At 50.6% G+C, this 13654-nt stretch overlaps 1 protein-coding gene across 2 annotated transcripts in view; it reads right to left on the bottom strand.

Moving 5' to 3' along the window:
- VASH1 (vasohibin 1) overlaps nt 1-13654 on the bottom strand; it is a 24194-nt gene extending 10540 nt beyond the window's left edge. Inside the window, exons 1-4 of one of the 2 annotated variants that reach the window (XM_064292788.1) lie at nt 12511-13654; nt 3270-3358; nt 1820-1879; nt 274-348 (exon numbers count right to left, since the gene is read on the bottom strand). In XM_064292788.1, the coding sequence (XP_064148858.1) occupies nt 274-348; nt 1820-1879; nt 3270-3358; nt 12511-12813 (527 nt within the window). In that variant the 5' untranslated portion in view covers nt 12814-13654. The remainder of the gene's footprint in view (nt 1-273; nt 349-1819; nt 1880-3269; nt 3359-12510) is intronic. The other variant, XM_064292789.1, reaches the window with a different exon arrangement.

Here is a 13654-nt window from a genome sequence, read left to right as displayed (position 1 = left end):
ATGGTGTCTACGTGACTCACAGAAAGGCTGCTGAGCACCGGAGGTGGCTGCCCCTCTCACCTCCTACCCCTAACCTTGGAACCAAGTGGATGACTGCGCAGGAGAGAGAACTGGGAGAGCTGGGAACTCATTTAGCCCCCCTTCTCCTCCCAGAGGAGGAAGCTGGGGCCCAGAGGGGCTGAGTGGCTAGTTCTGTCACACATCACACGTGTCACACAGCCCAGAGCATGGAGGAGCTTGCTCGTGGGGCCTCCCAGAGCCAAGGAAGGATACATTCCCAGGATCACGGCTTCCAGGCATTTGATTGGCAGAGCCTCTTTGGTCATTTCCTTGGCCAGGTCCATCAGCCTGTGGGAAGGTGGGGGGGTGGTTAGAGTTCTGAGGACAGCACCCCCAGAAGTAGGGGGCAGGAAGGACAGAAACCCCCTTTCTAAGTTGCCTCAGTGCAAACCCAGCACCTCCCGCCTTCACCTACCCTGGAGCCAGAGAGGGGTGGGAAAGAGGCAGTCACTGGTGATAAGGAAGAAGGCCCATCCTCCCTTCCTTCCCTCTTTCACTTCCTCCTTCCCCAGGCTCCAGATCCAAAGACCTCTGGGGGAGGGGAGTACAAATGGCAGACAGGTGGTTACCAGCAGGACCTTGACAGCCTGGGTGATGGCGGAGGGCCGGGGCGAGCAAGGAGTGGGGCATGCCTAGGTTGCTGTATTGACCTCTTCCTTTTGGGAGCACAGTGGACATCCCTGACCCAACCATGGCTTCTCCGAAGAGCTTATAATTGATAGCAAATGCTCCCCGCAAGCTGGCCAGCTGCCAGAGGCCTGGAAGTGGGATCACAGGCAGACAGCCACAGGCAACTCCCCAGCCTGTTCCTGAACTTGGAATTCAGGCCAGCCTATCCCTAGGCCTGCTTCCTCCCTCCTCATGAGTGCTGTCCCCCAGGCCTGGGAATTTTGCCTGGCCACTGGCTCTGCCCAGGAGGCCGCCTGAGGCTCCTCCAGCCAGGCCCCAGGATAGGGCCTCTCCCACCACCTCCCCTGGCTCCTCCTAATGCTGTACAGATCACATAGCAGCCACAAACCAGAGCAGAGCACTGAGGGCTGGAGGTGGATTCCACCGGGGGCTTGGAGAACAGGCCATTAGCTAATTCAGCTAATACTAAAAAAAAAATTTTTTTTTTTTATAAGCCATGTAAATTATTTTTCATAAGAAAACAAACATAGACCAATCATGTGTGGAGCAAGCTGTAAAATTCACATCAATTTTTAAAAAATGCAGGGGCTTCAGGCTGTGGGCGCCTTTGGGCTGGACCCCAGGCCCAGGATGGCATTCACTCCTCACCCTCCTCTGTCCTCAGGTTTCCACAGAAACATTTGAGAGCAAATGGACCCAGACAAGGGTCTCCAGGTGGGGTGGTGATGCAATACTCTTTTGGCTTGGCCTAAATGACCGGAGAAGAGCCAGGAAGGCAAGTGGAGTGGCTGCCCAGGTTCCCACAAAGGGGAGTCACAGGCAGCTGCAGGGAACAGGGAGATAAGGAGGACTCCTTCCTGCTAGGACCATCTCTCATTGAAAAAAAATAAAATAAAAAGACCCAAGGCGTATTACAGACCATCTATCTGGGACCACCCCCTCACATCAAAGCTGGCTGGTGGGTACCTTCCCTCCTAGCTTGGCATGTCGGCATTCCTTCTCTCGGGGTTGCCCTAGCTGTTCATCCCAGCCAGCTTTCCTTCTTTATGACATTGTTAGGGCCCCATGGTGGTGCTCACCCCAGCTGGCTGGACCCCTTGGTGCGGAGGGACCGTGTGCCCCTACTTACCCTGTCAGAGGTCTGCTCTTCTTAATTTCAAAGAACTGTGTCCCTGTGTGATTGTACCTGCGGGTGCCAGTTAAGGGCTTCCTAGCTTCATCTGGAACAGGCTCGTTCTGCCCCTCCCACCCCTATCCCCACCTCTAGCCCCCAGGGGCCTAGCATACCCAGGGGCGCATTCTGGGTATAGGCCCCACAAAGTGCTTCCCACCGGGCAGCTTGGAGGATGCGCAAGACCCAGTTCTCCTGGAGGGGGAGTGGAGGACGCAGCTTTTGTGCTTCTGCTTCCCCTACAGAGCCCCTTCTTTCTTCTCTCATCCTCTTTGGCTCCCCGCCCCCGCCCCCCCCGCCCCCATTCTCCCTGGCCTCTGGCTAGGACAGGAACAGGCAGCCTGCCCAGCAGGGCTGGGAGAAGAGGCTTAGCAGTGACAGCTCTCTGCAGCGCTTCACTTTCCAACCAGGTGAGAAATAACGTGAACTGAGGGAAGGCTGAGTGGGAGTCCACTCCATCCTCTAGTTGCTGGGTGCTCCTGAGCCAATCACCTCCCCGTTCTGGGCCACAATTTTCCCACTGGCAAAGCAAAGGCTGGACCCAATTTTCAGTGATCAGCCTGGCTTTTCTCCTACTCAGGACCCAAGCCTCGTCATCTGCAGCTGGAGAAGCCAGGACTCAGCTGTAGGCAGGGGGCAGGGTTCTGGACGGGCCCAGAGGAGGGGCATAGGGAATCTGGGGCCAAGCAGAGCCCAATGCTTTTTATGCTGGGTAGCCAGCCTCCTGCCAAGAAAGAAAAAGGCAGAGAATTGGGAGAAAATTCCAAGATGCAGAAATTATCTCCTAGAATATAAAATTCTTTTTCTCCTCCATTTTTTCCCCACTTTTAAAACCAGTTTTTAGATAGCCCCCAAGGCAGCTTCCTCTCCCTCTCTCTGCTGGGGCTAGACAGGGTGAAGGAGGAGGAGTGGACAGCCTGATCGAGAACTGGCTGTTTCATCAGCCAGCCAACAAGGAGGCATTTCCCTCTCCACCTCATTATACAGCAGGGGGTGAAGTAGAGCGGGTCAGTGAGGAAGACTCTTAATGAGATGGATCGGCATAGTAGCTGCAGCAACAGCCCAGGCATAACGACCATGGTGAGGATGGCGCAGGACTGGGCAGTGTTTCCTTCTGTTGTGCACAGGGTTGCTATGAGTCAGAATCGACTCCACAGCGCCTAACAACACCACCACCGCAGGAGGAGCAAGCAGGGGGCAGAAAGGCCGAAGTGGGTCCGGTGCTCATCAAACCGACCTGGGCTGAACACAGACTGGGGGCACACAGACTGCTGTGTGCACGGCGTCCCCTGGAGTTGTAGAACTAGCTAGGTGGCTCTGCCAACAGCTCTCCAACCCTGTCTGAAGGAGGCTTCACTCGGCCTCTAGCCAACCAGACCGTGCCCATGACCCTTGGCGGGGAGGATACTGCAGCTCCCTGATGTAGCGCTGCACAGCTTCCAAGCGCTCAGGGACGGGCGTGGATGGCTGGAATGTAGGCACACTCGGTATGGGGATCTGGGGACAGAGAAAGAGCTCTGGTCACAGAGGGAGGCTCAACCTGGACCTTCCAGCCCACCCGACACTCAGGATCAGCCCCTGGAGAAGCCACAGCCCTGGGGAGGGGCCTCTTTTCTTGGAGACTTCTTACTGAGACACCTGTCAGACTCCATCACAGCCATTCCACCCCCTCCCAGCACTTGACCGCTTGATTCCTACTCACAGTGACCCTAGAGGACAGAGTAAAGCTGCCCCATAGGGTTTCCGAGGCTGTAAATCTTCACAGAAGCAAACTGCCACATCTTTCTCCTGAAGACTAGCTGGTCAGTTTCAACCACTGACTTTTTGGTTAGTAGCCGCGCGCTTAACCACTGTGCCTTGTCAGCATCCCTAATTTGGGGTTTATGCTAGTGTTCCAACTTTACACTTCTTTCGTAATTTTAGAAAAACATAGGTTGACTCACTGGCTGTTTTGAGTTTTAAATATTCATTACTTCAAGGCTTAAGAAGAATGTCAATATTAGGGTTAAGTTCATTTGTGTTTGGGGTTCACTCTGGTTCAAGTGCTGGATCTAAACAGGTCCTTTTAGGGCCCTGCCCTGGGCTGGGGGACAGCTTCCAGGAGAGGTGGGCATATCCTCGGCTGGAGGGTGTCCATCCCACTATCACGAGCACCTTTCACCTGGCCTTTCAGAGCTCCAACCTGAACTGCCAAGGAATAGGTCAGTGGTGGAGCCCCAGTGGTGTAGTGGTTAAGTGCCATGGCTGCTAACCAAAAGGTCGGCAGTTCGGATCCACCAGCTGCTCCTTGGAAATCCTATGGGGCAGCTCTAGTCCGTCCTATAGGGTTGCTATGAGTCAAAATTGACTTGATGGCAACGGGCTTTTTTTTTTTTTCTTTTAGCAGGCCAGCGGGACATATTTTGGAAGAGATCTTTCTAGGTCTTGCTCAGGCCTAAGCCCTTTGGATGAGTTTCACGGAGGCAAAGGAGCCCTGGTTTCTCCTTCGACACATCCCTTTCCTGCCAGCTCTACCGCCAAGCAGTATGGGTCACCGGGCAGTCTTCACCAGAGGGACTTTGCAGTGCCTATACCAGAGAGAGAGGAAGGGATGAGTCAGGCAGACAGGTACCTCCTGATGGCTAGGAACCAACAGCTGTGGGCTGCTGGGCTGGCCAGGGGTGAGTCAGGCCTGGCCAGCAGACCCCCGAGGGTGCCTCTCAGCAACCAGGCTTTCTTCAGGAAACAGTTCATCCCGCAGGTGTAGGCCCCAGGCTGCAGGCTTCCCTCTCCAGCCAGGGAGAGCTGAATCCTGGCAGCGAGCCCCAGGAGGCTAAGAGAGGCATCCATTAGGGAGCCTCTGAGGTTACAGAACCAGCTTCTGTGGGTAGAAGAACCAAACTTCCAGGGACAAGACCCACACCTCTGGGCTCCCCCTTGGCCAGCAGTATAGCCTGCCAGGAGATGGCCTCCCAGTTCCTCACACAGGGAAGCCCCCTCCCTACTACCCGGGCCCCTGCCAGGCTGCCCTGGTCACAGGGAGTCAACCCAGCTGGGGCTACTGAATGTCCATCTCAAGTGGAGGAGTACCTGTGAAGGGAAGGAGCAAAGCAGGAGCACATGCAAACTGGGGGTAGGGCTGGGAGTTGGGGAGGGAAGGACCCAGCGCTTTCCACCTTCCTCTGGGAGGCTCCAGTGGTGGAGAGGCTGAGCCCACAGGGCTCCCAGCCTTTTAAATAACATGGCTACAGTGGCTGGGGCACTGACAAGAAGGGAAGTGACACACTCATTATCACGGCACACTCATGTCTAGGGTGCTGCTGGTGGTGGGGGGTAAGGGAAACAGGACAACCTCTAACAGAGATCTACTCCCTGAAAAGGGCTGAGACACAGAAGGGAAGAGGCCCTGGTCCAAAACGATAGCTTTGCGTGAACTTCCTCTCTTTTTCTCCCACCCTCAGGATTCCCTCCTTCCTGTCTGGGCAGTCCCCAGCAATCACACTGGCTCCCAGCAGCTAACATCTCTGCCTGAAGCAGACCAGTTATTTCCCTTTTCATATCACCCCCACTCCCCTAACTGGCGCCACCATGGGGACAAAAAGCCCAGCCCAGGGATGGGTTGGTGGGGGTGGGGGGAGGGTGGCTCTCTCCTCTTCCTGCCTGACTGAAAAAAAAAAAATTTAGAATAGAACTGCCCCATAGGGTTTCCAAGGCTATAATCTTTAGTGAAGCAGATTGGCCACATCTTTTCCCACAGGCTGGTGGGTTTGAACCGCTGACCTTTCAGTTAGCAGCTGGACGCTTAACCACTGCACCACCAGAGCTCCTACGTTCATTCAAGGAATCACTTAAAGTCCTGAGTTCTATTACAACATTCCCACTGGAGGTTCTAGTTTAGCATAATAAGGAGGCTTGGGAAAGGTGGGAGGAGCCTGGAGCTGAATGTATGGGGAAAAAGCAGCATAGCCTAGAGGTTAACAGATTCTAGAACTGGACATCCGGTCCGTATCTAAATCCCAACTCTGCCATTACCTAATTGGTCACCTTAGTCAAACTTAACTTCTCTGTGTCTCAAATACCGCATCTGTAAAATGGGTTACAAGAACAGAACCAGCCTCGTAGCATAAATGAGCTGCTGCAAGCTGGGGCCTTTGAACTGGGCCTGGCACACGGCAAAGGCTCAGTTCCTGCTCACTGTCATTATTATTACGATGTGTACCAAAGATATTGGTCAGCATGTGCTGACCCTGACAAGGTGACTTTTTGGGAGATGTCTAAATTCACATCCTGCAGGTGCTCAGTGGCCACAGCCGCAGCTATAAGATCTTCAGCAGCTGGGTCTGGGATAAGTGGTCACTAGGTCATATTTCAAATCCGCCAGGCGCTCCTTGGAAACTCTATGCAGCAGTTCTACTCTGTCCTATAGGGCCGCCATGAGTCGGAATCAACTCGATGGCAATGAGTTTTAAGTTTTAAGTCGTATTTGGTAAAGTAGGGGGTCAGCAAAAATGAGGAAAACCCTTGATGAGATGGACTGGCACAATAGCCACATCAATGGATTCAAGCATACCAATGACCACGAAGATGGCAGACGACCAGGCTATGTTTCATCCTGTTGTGTATAAGGTGGCTGTGACTGGAATCAACTCGATGTCGACTAATAATAACAAACTTTTGAAGGTGGTGGCAGCTTGAAATATCGAGGAGAGACTATCAATGAGCACAAACTTTCTGGGTTTAGGATCCTTTTAGAAACTGTTGTTCTTTAACAGGCTGGTTTTGCTCTTTCAGAAGGATATTTCTTCAAAGTGTCTCCGGGGTGGTTTACTGGGTCATTTACATGCTCACCTGTTTCACATGCTTTACCTCATTTATTCCTCCCCACGACCCTCTACAGAGGGCACTGCTAATGTCACGGATTGAATTATGTCCCCCCCAAAATGTGTGTATTAACTTGGTTAGGTCATGATTCCCAGTATTCTGTGGTTGTCCTCCATTTTGTGATTGTAATTTTATGTTAAAGAGGATTCGGTGGGACTGTAATAACACCCTTACCAGGTCACATCCCTTATCCAATATAAAGGGAGTTTCCCTAGGGTGTGGCCTGCACCACCTTTTGTACTCTTTGTTAAAGCCATCCACTTGTGGTATTTCTGCTAGAGCAACACTAGATGACCAAGACAGCTACTACCCCTTTTTACAGCCAGGGAAACTGAGACACAAGAAGTTTGTGGACCTTGCTCACTTTAGTTTTGGGGGAGCCAGAATTTGAACACAGTGGATTTGGCTCCAGCACTCTTGTTTTATCACACTATTATCCAAGGGGGCCCAGACTTGACTGCCTCCAGGGACAGGGAGGTAACACAAATGGTTTGGGCAAGCTGGGTGTGATTGGTGGGGACTGTGGCAAACCAGGGGAGAGGAGCGCTCCTCAGCCCCAGTTCATAGCTGCCACGTGGGATTGCAGATTCTCTGTTCCCAGACCTCATTTTCTGAAAAGATGCCAAAAATCTGGATCTTTATGTGAGATCTCCTAATTTTAAATTTTGGCTCAGATGATATTCTAAAACAGTCCCAACAAAATATATATTTGGCCCACCACAGTGACCCAGCCACTCAGCGAAGGGAGAGCCCAGTGGTCAGTCCACTCAGTTGCCAGCATGCTGCTCACACCTCCTCCGCACCCCTCTCCCCACTACACACACAATTTTCCCGTGGTTTGAGGTGGGGAAGTTTCAAATTTTCCCAAATCTCTCACCAAATTCCTCCCACCCAACCATACTCTAGTCAGTCACAACACATACCCCCACAGACAATCGTTTTATTCCTTCATCGATGTCTGTCCTAAACATGATGACTGACGACGAGATGACATTAGTGACCAGTCACTAACAAGCTTGTTAATATTTAGTCCCTAGCATTGGTGACGGTTCTGCATAGACGGTACCTATGGCGTCTATGGTCTGATTTAGGCCTAAGCAAGACGGCTGAAAGGAGTACTGGTCATACAGTGGTTAAGCGCTTGGCTGCTAACTGAAAGGTCGGCAGTTCGAAGCCACCAGCTGTTCCAACAGGAGAAAGATGTAGCAGCCTGCTTCTGTAAAGGTCACGGTCTTGGAAACCCTATGAGGCAGTTCTACTCTATCCTACAGGGTCAGTATGAGTTGGAATCAGCTTGAAGGCATTTTATTTTATTTTTTTTTAAAGATGGTTAGACACCAACCTGCTCATGTGGGCAAAGCGTGTTGCTCTGGCCTCACTGGCACAATGCTTTGGTTACTCGAGTGAAATCTACCCTCCCCTCCTGAGAAGGACCTGAGAAAAGGTAGTGAACATCTAATTGCCAGTGTTGGTTTGGGGATTTACAGTTTGTCAAATACGTCTAATATATAGCCTTTCATTTAATCTTTACCACAATCAACTCCATTTTACAGACGACAAAACTGTGGCTCAAATACGTCGAAGAGGCCCTGCCTAAAGTCATTTAGCCAGGCTAACGATCTGTACCAAAGTTCATATCCTTTGACACAGTACTTCGTCTTCCAGAAATTTATCCCAAGGAAATAATCAGAGCTGGACCGCAAAATTTATGTTCTACAATGTTTACCATGGTGTTCATTTTAAGAATAAAATATTGGAAACAATGTCTGTTATGGATTGAACTGTGTCCCCCCAAAATATGTGTCATAAATCCTAACCTCTATGCCTGTGGTTAGAACCTCATCTGAGGATGGGTTGTCTTTGTTATGTTAATGAGGCAAGATTAGTGTAGGGTGTATCTTGAGCCAACCTCTTTTGAGATATAAAAGAGATTAAATGCAAGCTAGCAAGCAGACATGGGGTAAGACAGATCTTCAAGAAACCAGGAAGCAGAAGCTGAAGAGACAAGGACATTCCTCCAGAGCCCTCAAAGACAGAAAGCCTCCCCTCAAGAGCTGGAGCTCTGAATTTGGACTTCTAGACTCCTAAACTCTGAGAAAATAAATTTCTGTTTATTAATGCCATCCACTTGTGGTATTTCTGTTATTGTGGCACTAGGTAACTAGGATAGAATTTGGTACCAGGAGTGGGGTGCTACTCTAACAAATATCTAAAATGTGGAAGTAGTTTTGGAATTGGGTAATGGGTGAAGGCTGTAAGAGTTTTAAGGTGTCTAATAGTAAAAGCCTAGACTTCCTTGAAGAGACCGTTGGTAGAATTATGGACATCAGAAGTGATTTTGGTGAGGGCTCAGAAGGAAGTGAGGAGAGCTATAGAGAAAGTCTCTATTGTCTTGGAGAATACATATGGCGCCAGCAACAATGTTGCTAGAAGTGTGGATGTTAAATGTGTTTCTGGTGAGGTTTTAAAAGAAAATGACGAACATGTGATTGGACAACAGAGGAAGGGTGATGTGTTTTATGCAGTGGCAAAGAACTTGTTTGAATTATGCTCAAATGTTCGTTGGAAGGTAGAACTTGTAAATGATGAATTTGGATATATGGCTGATGAGATTTCTAAGCAAGATCTTGAAGGGGCCGGATGGTTTCTCCTTGCCCCTTATAGTAAATGTGAGAGTAACAAGATAGACTTAAAAATTGTGCAAAATGAAACCAGAACTTAAAGATTTGGAAAATTCTGTTGTACAAACTAAGGACATGTGTCCTAGAATATTCACCAAGGACATGGTAACACAATCTGTTGTTAAAGAGATTAAGCCTGTGACTGATGGATCTAACCAGCTACCACAGCAGAAAACCCATCAGCTTAAACTGAAGGGCACAGAGAAAGAACAAAAGGAAATAACGCTGTTTGCCTCTTGGAATTCTACAGGCAGGAAACAGGCCAAAGGAGCTACATCTGTTGTCCTCCAAAAAAGAAAAGGACCATCCCTGAAGAAGCTCAGAGATCAGCAGAACTGTTGGAAGGACCATGGGAAGCAGGGCCCTCTTGGGTTTTAAATGGTGGGTCCCTGGTCTCCTGGATCGCAAAGGTAGAGCCATGGTTTCCTAGGTTTCAAAGAGTCAGATCTTCATCCACTTGGTTCTGGAGTGTGGGGCTGCCATTCAGTTTGGCCAAGAGGATGGGACGGCTGCCCAGAGCTGAGGAGGCGGGGCTGCCATGCCCAAGGAGCAGAAGAATGAGGCCTGCTGGAGCAGGGTGTAGGGTCACCATTCAGATGGATAAGGAGAATGGGGCCGCCCAAAGCCAAGGCAGAAGAGTTGCCATCCCAGTGAACCTGGAAGGCAGAACTGAAGCCCAGGGCTGAGGGGCTTCCACCCAGACTCTAGAAAGCATGGCCAACACCATGAGTCTGGAAAGTAGCGCCATTGTCTAGATGGTCTCAGAGAAGAGGATTACTTTCAAGCCTCCAAAGCTAATGTAATGTGTTCTGCTTGGTTTTCGACTTGCTTGGTGTCCGTTATTCTTTCTTTCCCTCTAATTTCTCCCATTTGTAATGGAAATGTCTACTTTGTGCCTATTCCACTACTGTACTTTGGAAACAGCTAACCTGTATTCTAGGTTTCACAGGTTCACAGATGAAGAAGAATTTTGTCCCAGGATGGAATACGCCTAAGGGCTCGCCCATATTTCATTTAGATGATTCAGGAGATGAGATGTTGGACTTGGAGTTGATTTAAGACTTTTGGGATGACGTGATAGGGTGAATGTTTGCAAGTGGGAAGGACATGAATTTTGGGGGGCCAAAGGATGGAATGTTATAAATTGAACTGTGTGCCCCAAAATATGTTATATATCCTTATTAACCTGGAAGCCTGTGGTTATAATCCTGTTTGGAAAAGGTTGTCTTTGTTATGTTAATAAGACAGGGTTAGTATAGAGTGTGTCTTAAATTAATCTCTTTTCAGATATAAAAGAGATTAAACAAGCAAGGGAGGGAAGCAGAGATGGGGGAAGAGAGATGCCAAGCTACATGAAGATCGTCCAGGAGCAGAAGCTAAGAAGAGAGAAAGCCTTCGCCTAGAGCCGGCACCCTGAATTCAGACTTCTAGCCTCCTAGACTGTGAGAAAACAAATTTCTGTTTGTTAATGCCACCCATTTGTGGTATTTCTGTTATAGCAGCACTAGATAACTAAGACAATGTCCAACCGTAGAGGATTCACTAAGTAAATTATTAGTCGATACAGGGACAATTACGCAGCCATTCAAAAAACAATCCACGTTTTGTTCCCCTGAAAACAAAATGTTCGACCTTCAATGTCTTAATTCCCTTTTCTCAGAAGGCATTTTCTGGTGGCTGTATCAGTAACTTGGTAAAAATCAAACAAAACATAACAGGACACTTGTCCCTGAGTCCAATCTACATTAACTGCTGCTCCCTCCACTACCCCACTTCCTTGTCATCTGAGCAGGCAGGACTCAGCATTCTTCTGGGACCTAGGTCCAAAGGACTCTTCATTGGGGACTTTAGGCCTCTGCATTTGAGAGAGTGCCTCTTCAGTCTTAACCATGATGTTTTTAAAAAACATTAAGCGTATATTTCCATATAACCCTATAGAACAGAAAGTCTCAGACACCCTTTCATTCAGCAAGCACACATAAGTGCCTGTTCTGTGCCAGGCACACAGGAGGCCCTGGTAAGACAAAGATGAATGAGACTCAGCCTCTGCCATTGAGGGCCACACAACAGAGGGATGGCCGTTGCAGAGCAGTAGCAGAGTACACAGAAACACTATTCAACGTGGCCCCTGCCCACAGGACCTTTTCTAACTGCCCCAAGTCTGGTGTACAACAGAGCAGAGCGTCTGGAGCCAGGAGACCTGAGGTTGAGTCCCACCTCTGTTGCTTCCTAGCTATGTGATCTTGAGTTCCTACCTGAGTTTTCAGCTTTCACATCTGTAAAATGGGGGCCAAAAACTGCACTTCCTTCACAAGGATGTTAGGAGAACTCAGTGAGATAATGCATAAAAATATTTTGTCAACATAAACCAAAAAAAAACCAAACCTGCTGCCGTCAAGTCGATTCCGACTCATAATGACCCTATAGGACAGAGTATAACTGCCTCATAGAGTTTCCAAGGAGCGCCTGGTGGATTTGAACTGCTGACCTTTTGGTTAGCAGTTGTAGCTCTTAACCACTATGCTACTAGGGTTTCCTCTGTCAACATACGAACCAAAACCCTGTTGCCGTCAAGTCGATTCTGACTCATAGTGACCCTATAGAACAGAGTAGAACTGCCCCATAGAGTTTCCAGGGAGCACCTGGTGGATTTGAACTGTCAACCTTTTGGTAAGCAGCCGTTGCTTTTAACCACTACGTCACGAGGGTTTCCGTACCTCCTTAGTCATTCATAATCTCTCTGCTCACAGTTCTCTGGTTTTACAAGTGTCATTAGGCAAAGGCCATGACAATCCACCTAAGTGTGTTTTTTGGTCAATCTGCTGTCCCACCCACAAAATGTGGGCATTTAAAGAGATGGGGGAGGGCTTCTCGGAGGCAGTGCTGTGAATCTCACAGAATGACACCAACGACAATTGGGAGAAAGTTCCCCTGGAAAGGCACCACCCTGTCTGTATTTTAAATCTTACCCCGCCAGTGGCCCACTACCCCACTTGTGGGAAAGATATGACTTTGCTCTCCCAGCCACAAGATCAGTAAAACCCTCGATCCTTACTCCCCACCCCACCCAACCCCACCCCACCCCACCCCACCCCACATACTCCTCACCTTGGGCAGGTCCGTGGCTCCACGGATCCGCTGCGCCACCTTCTCTCCATCGGGGTGGATCTTGGCCACATGCTTCCACATCCTTTCCCAGGTGGCCTCATCCACAGGTAGCCCACCCCGGTTGATAAAGAAGGGGATACCTCCGTCTCGAAGGTCCTCTTCCCCTTCCTCCTCTGGCTCCTCATCTCTCTGGGCTGAGGCCCCTTCGCTGGTCTCCAAACGCCTGATCCCACAGGGGGCGGCAGTGGCAGCGGGGGCGGCACCGCTGCTGCCGCCCCCGACTACCTTCTTCCCCCCGGGCATCCCCAAATCTTTGACGGAGGTCGGAGGAAAAATAGGTGGCTCACAAGAGGCTTCCAACTGGACGCCAGCTGCAGCGATAACACATGGCCAAACAGAGTGCAAGGCGCCTTTAAGAAAGCAGGGCGTGGCTCACGTACAATAAAATACTACTCGAAAAGAAAATCAGTGCAAAACGTGAAGTGGGGGGGCCTAGGGGGCCGGTTGTCCCGGGTTAGCCTTAGAGGCCTTGTTCTGTTTGGAAAATGGGATAAAGAGAACACACCCCAACTTGGCAGCCTTCACAAAACACCCCCATTTGACAGCGAGAACAATGACCGGCAGGTGACGGAGCTGGCCGAGTGGAGAAAAATCGGAGGGAAACTGAGGCCAGACAGCTCAGACCTGCGGCCGCAAAAAGGAAGGGTCAAGGCACGGGAGTCCACGCCGACTGGGCGCCGCAGGGCCCAGTTTCAGAGAGAATGAATTCCTCTACAAAACGCACGCAGGCTCACACCCCCGCGCGTCCCCAGGGGACCGAGCCGACTCCAGGCCGCGTCAGCTCCAAGCCCCGATCCCCGGGCGGGAGGGTGACGCTGGGGGGCGATCTCTTCGACGCTACGAGTCCGGGAGCCAAGACTGGCAGCTGGTGGGGCCCGGGAAGGGGGCACGCGCCGACGCGCACATTCCACGCCCGCGGCCAACTCCCCGCACAAAGTGGGCTTTGTCTTGGCCCCCGTCCCCTGGCCCCCAGAGCAGCAGCGGTGCCCCCAGAAGGGGAAGTGTGGGGCGGGGAGGCGAAGGCTGGGAGCGCCCAGGCCCCGCCGGTCCCCAGCTGGGCGCGTCTCAGCGGGCGGACGGTGGA

Source organism: Loxodonta africana, chromosome 10 (genome assembly GCF_030014295.1).
Source record: "Loxodonta africana isolate mLoxAfr1 chromosome 10, mLoxAfr1.hap2, whole genome shotgun sequence".
In the NCBI taxonomy this organism is placed as follows: Eukaryota; Metazoa; Chordata; class Mammalia; order Proboscidea; family Elephantidae; genus Loxodonta; species Loxodonta africana.
Note: the sequence above shows the minus strand (reverse complement) of the source record. Positions and strands in the feature narration are given on the sequence as shown.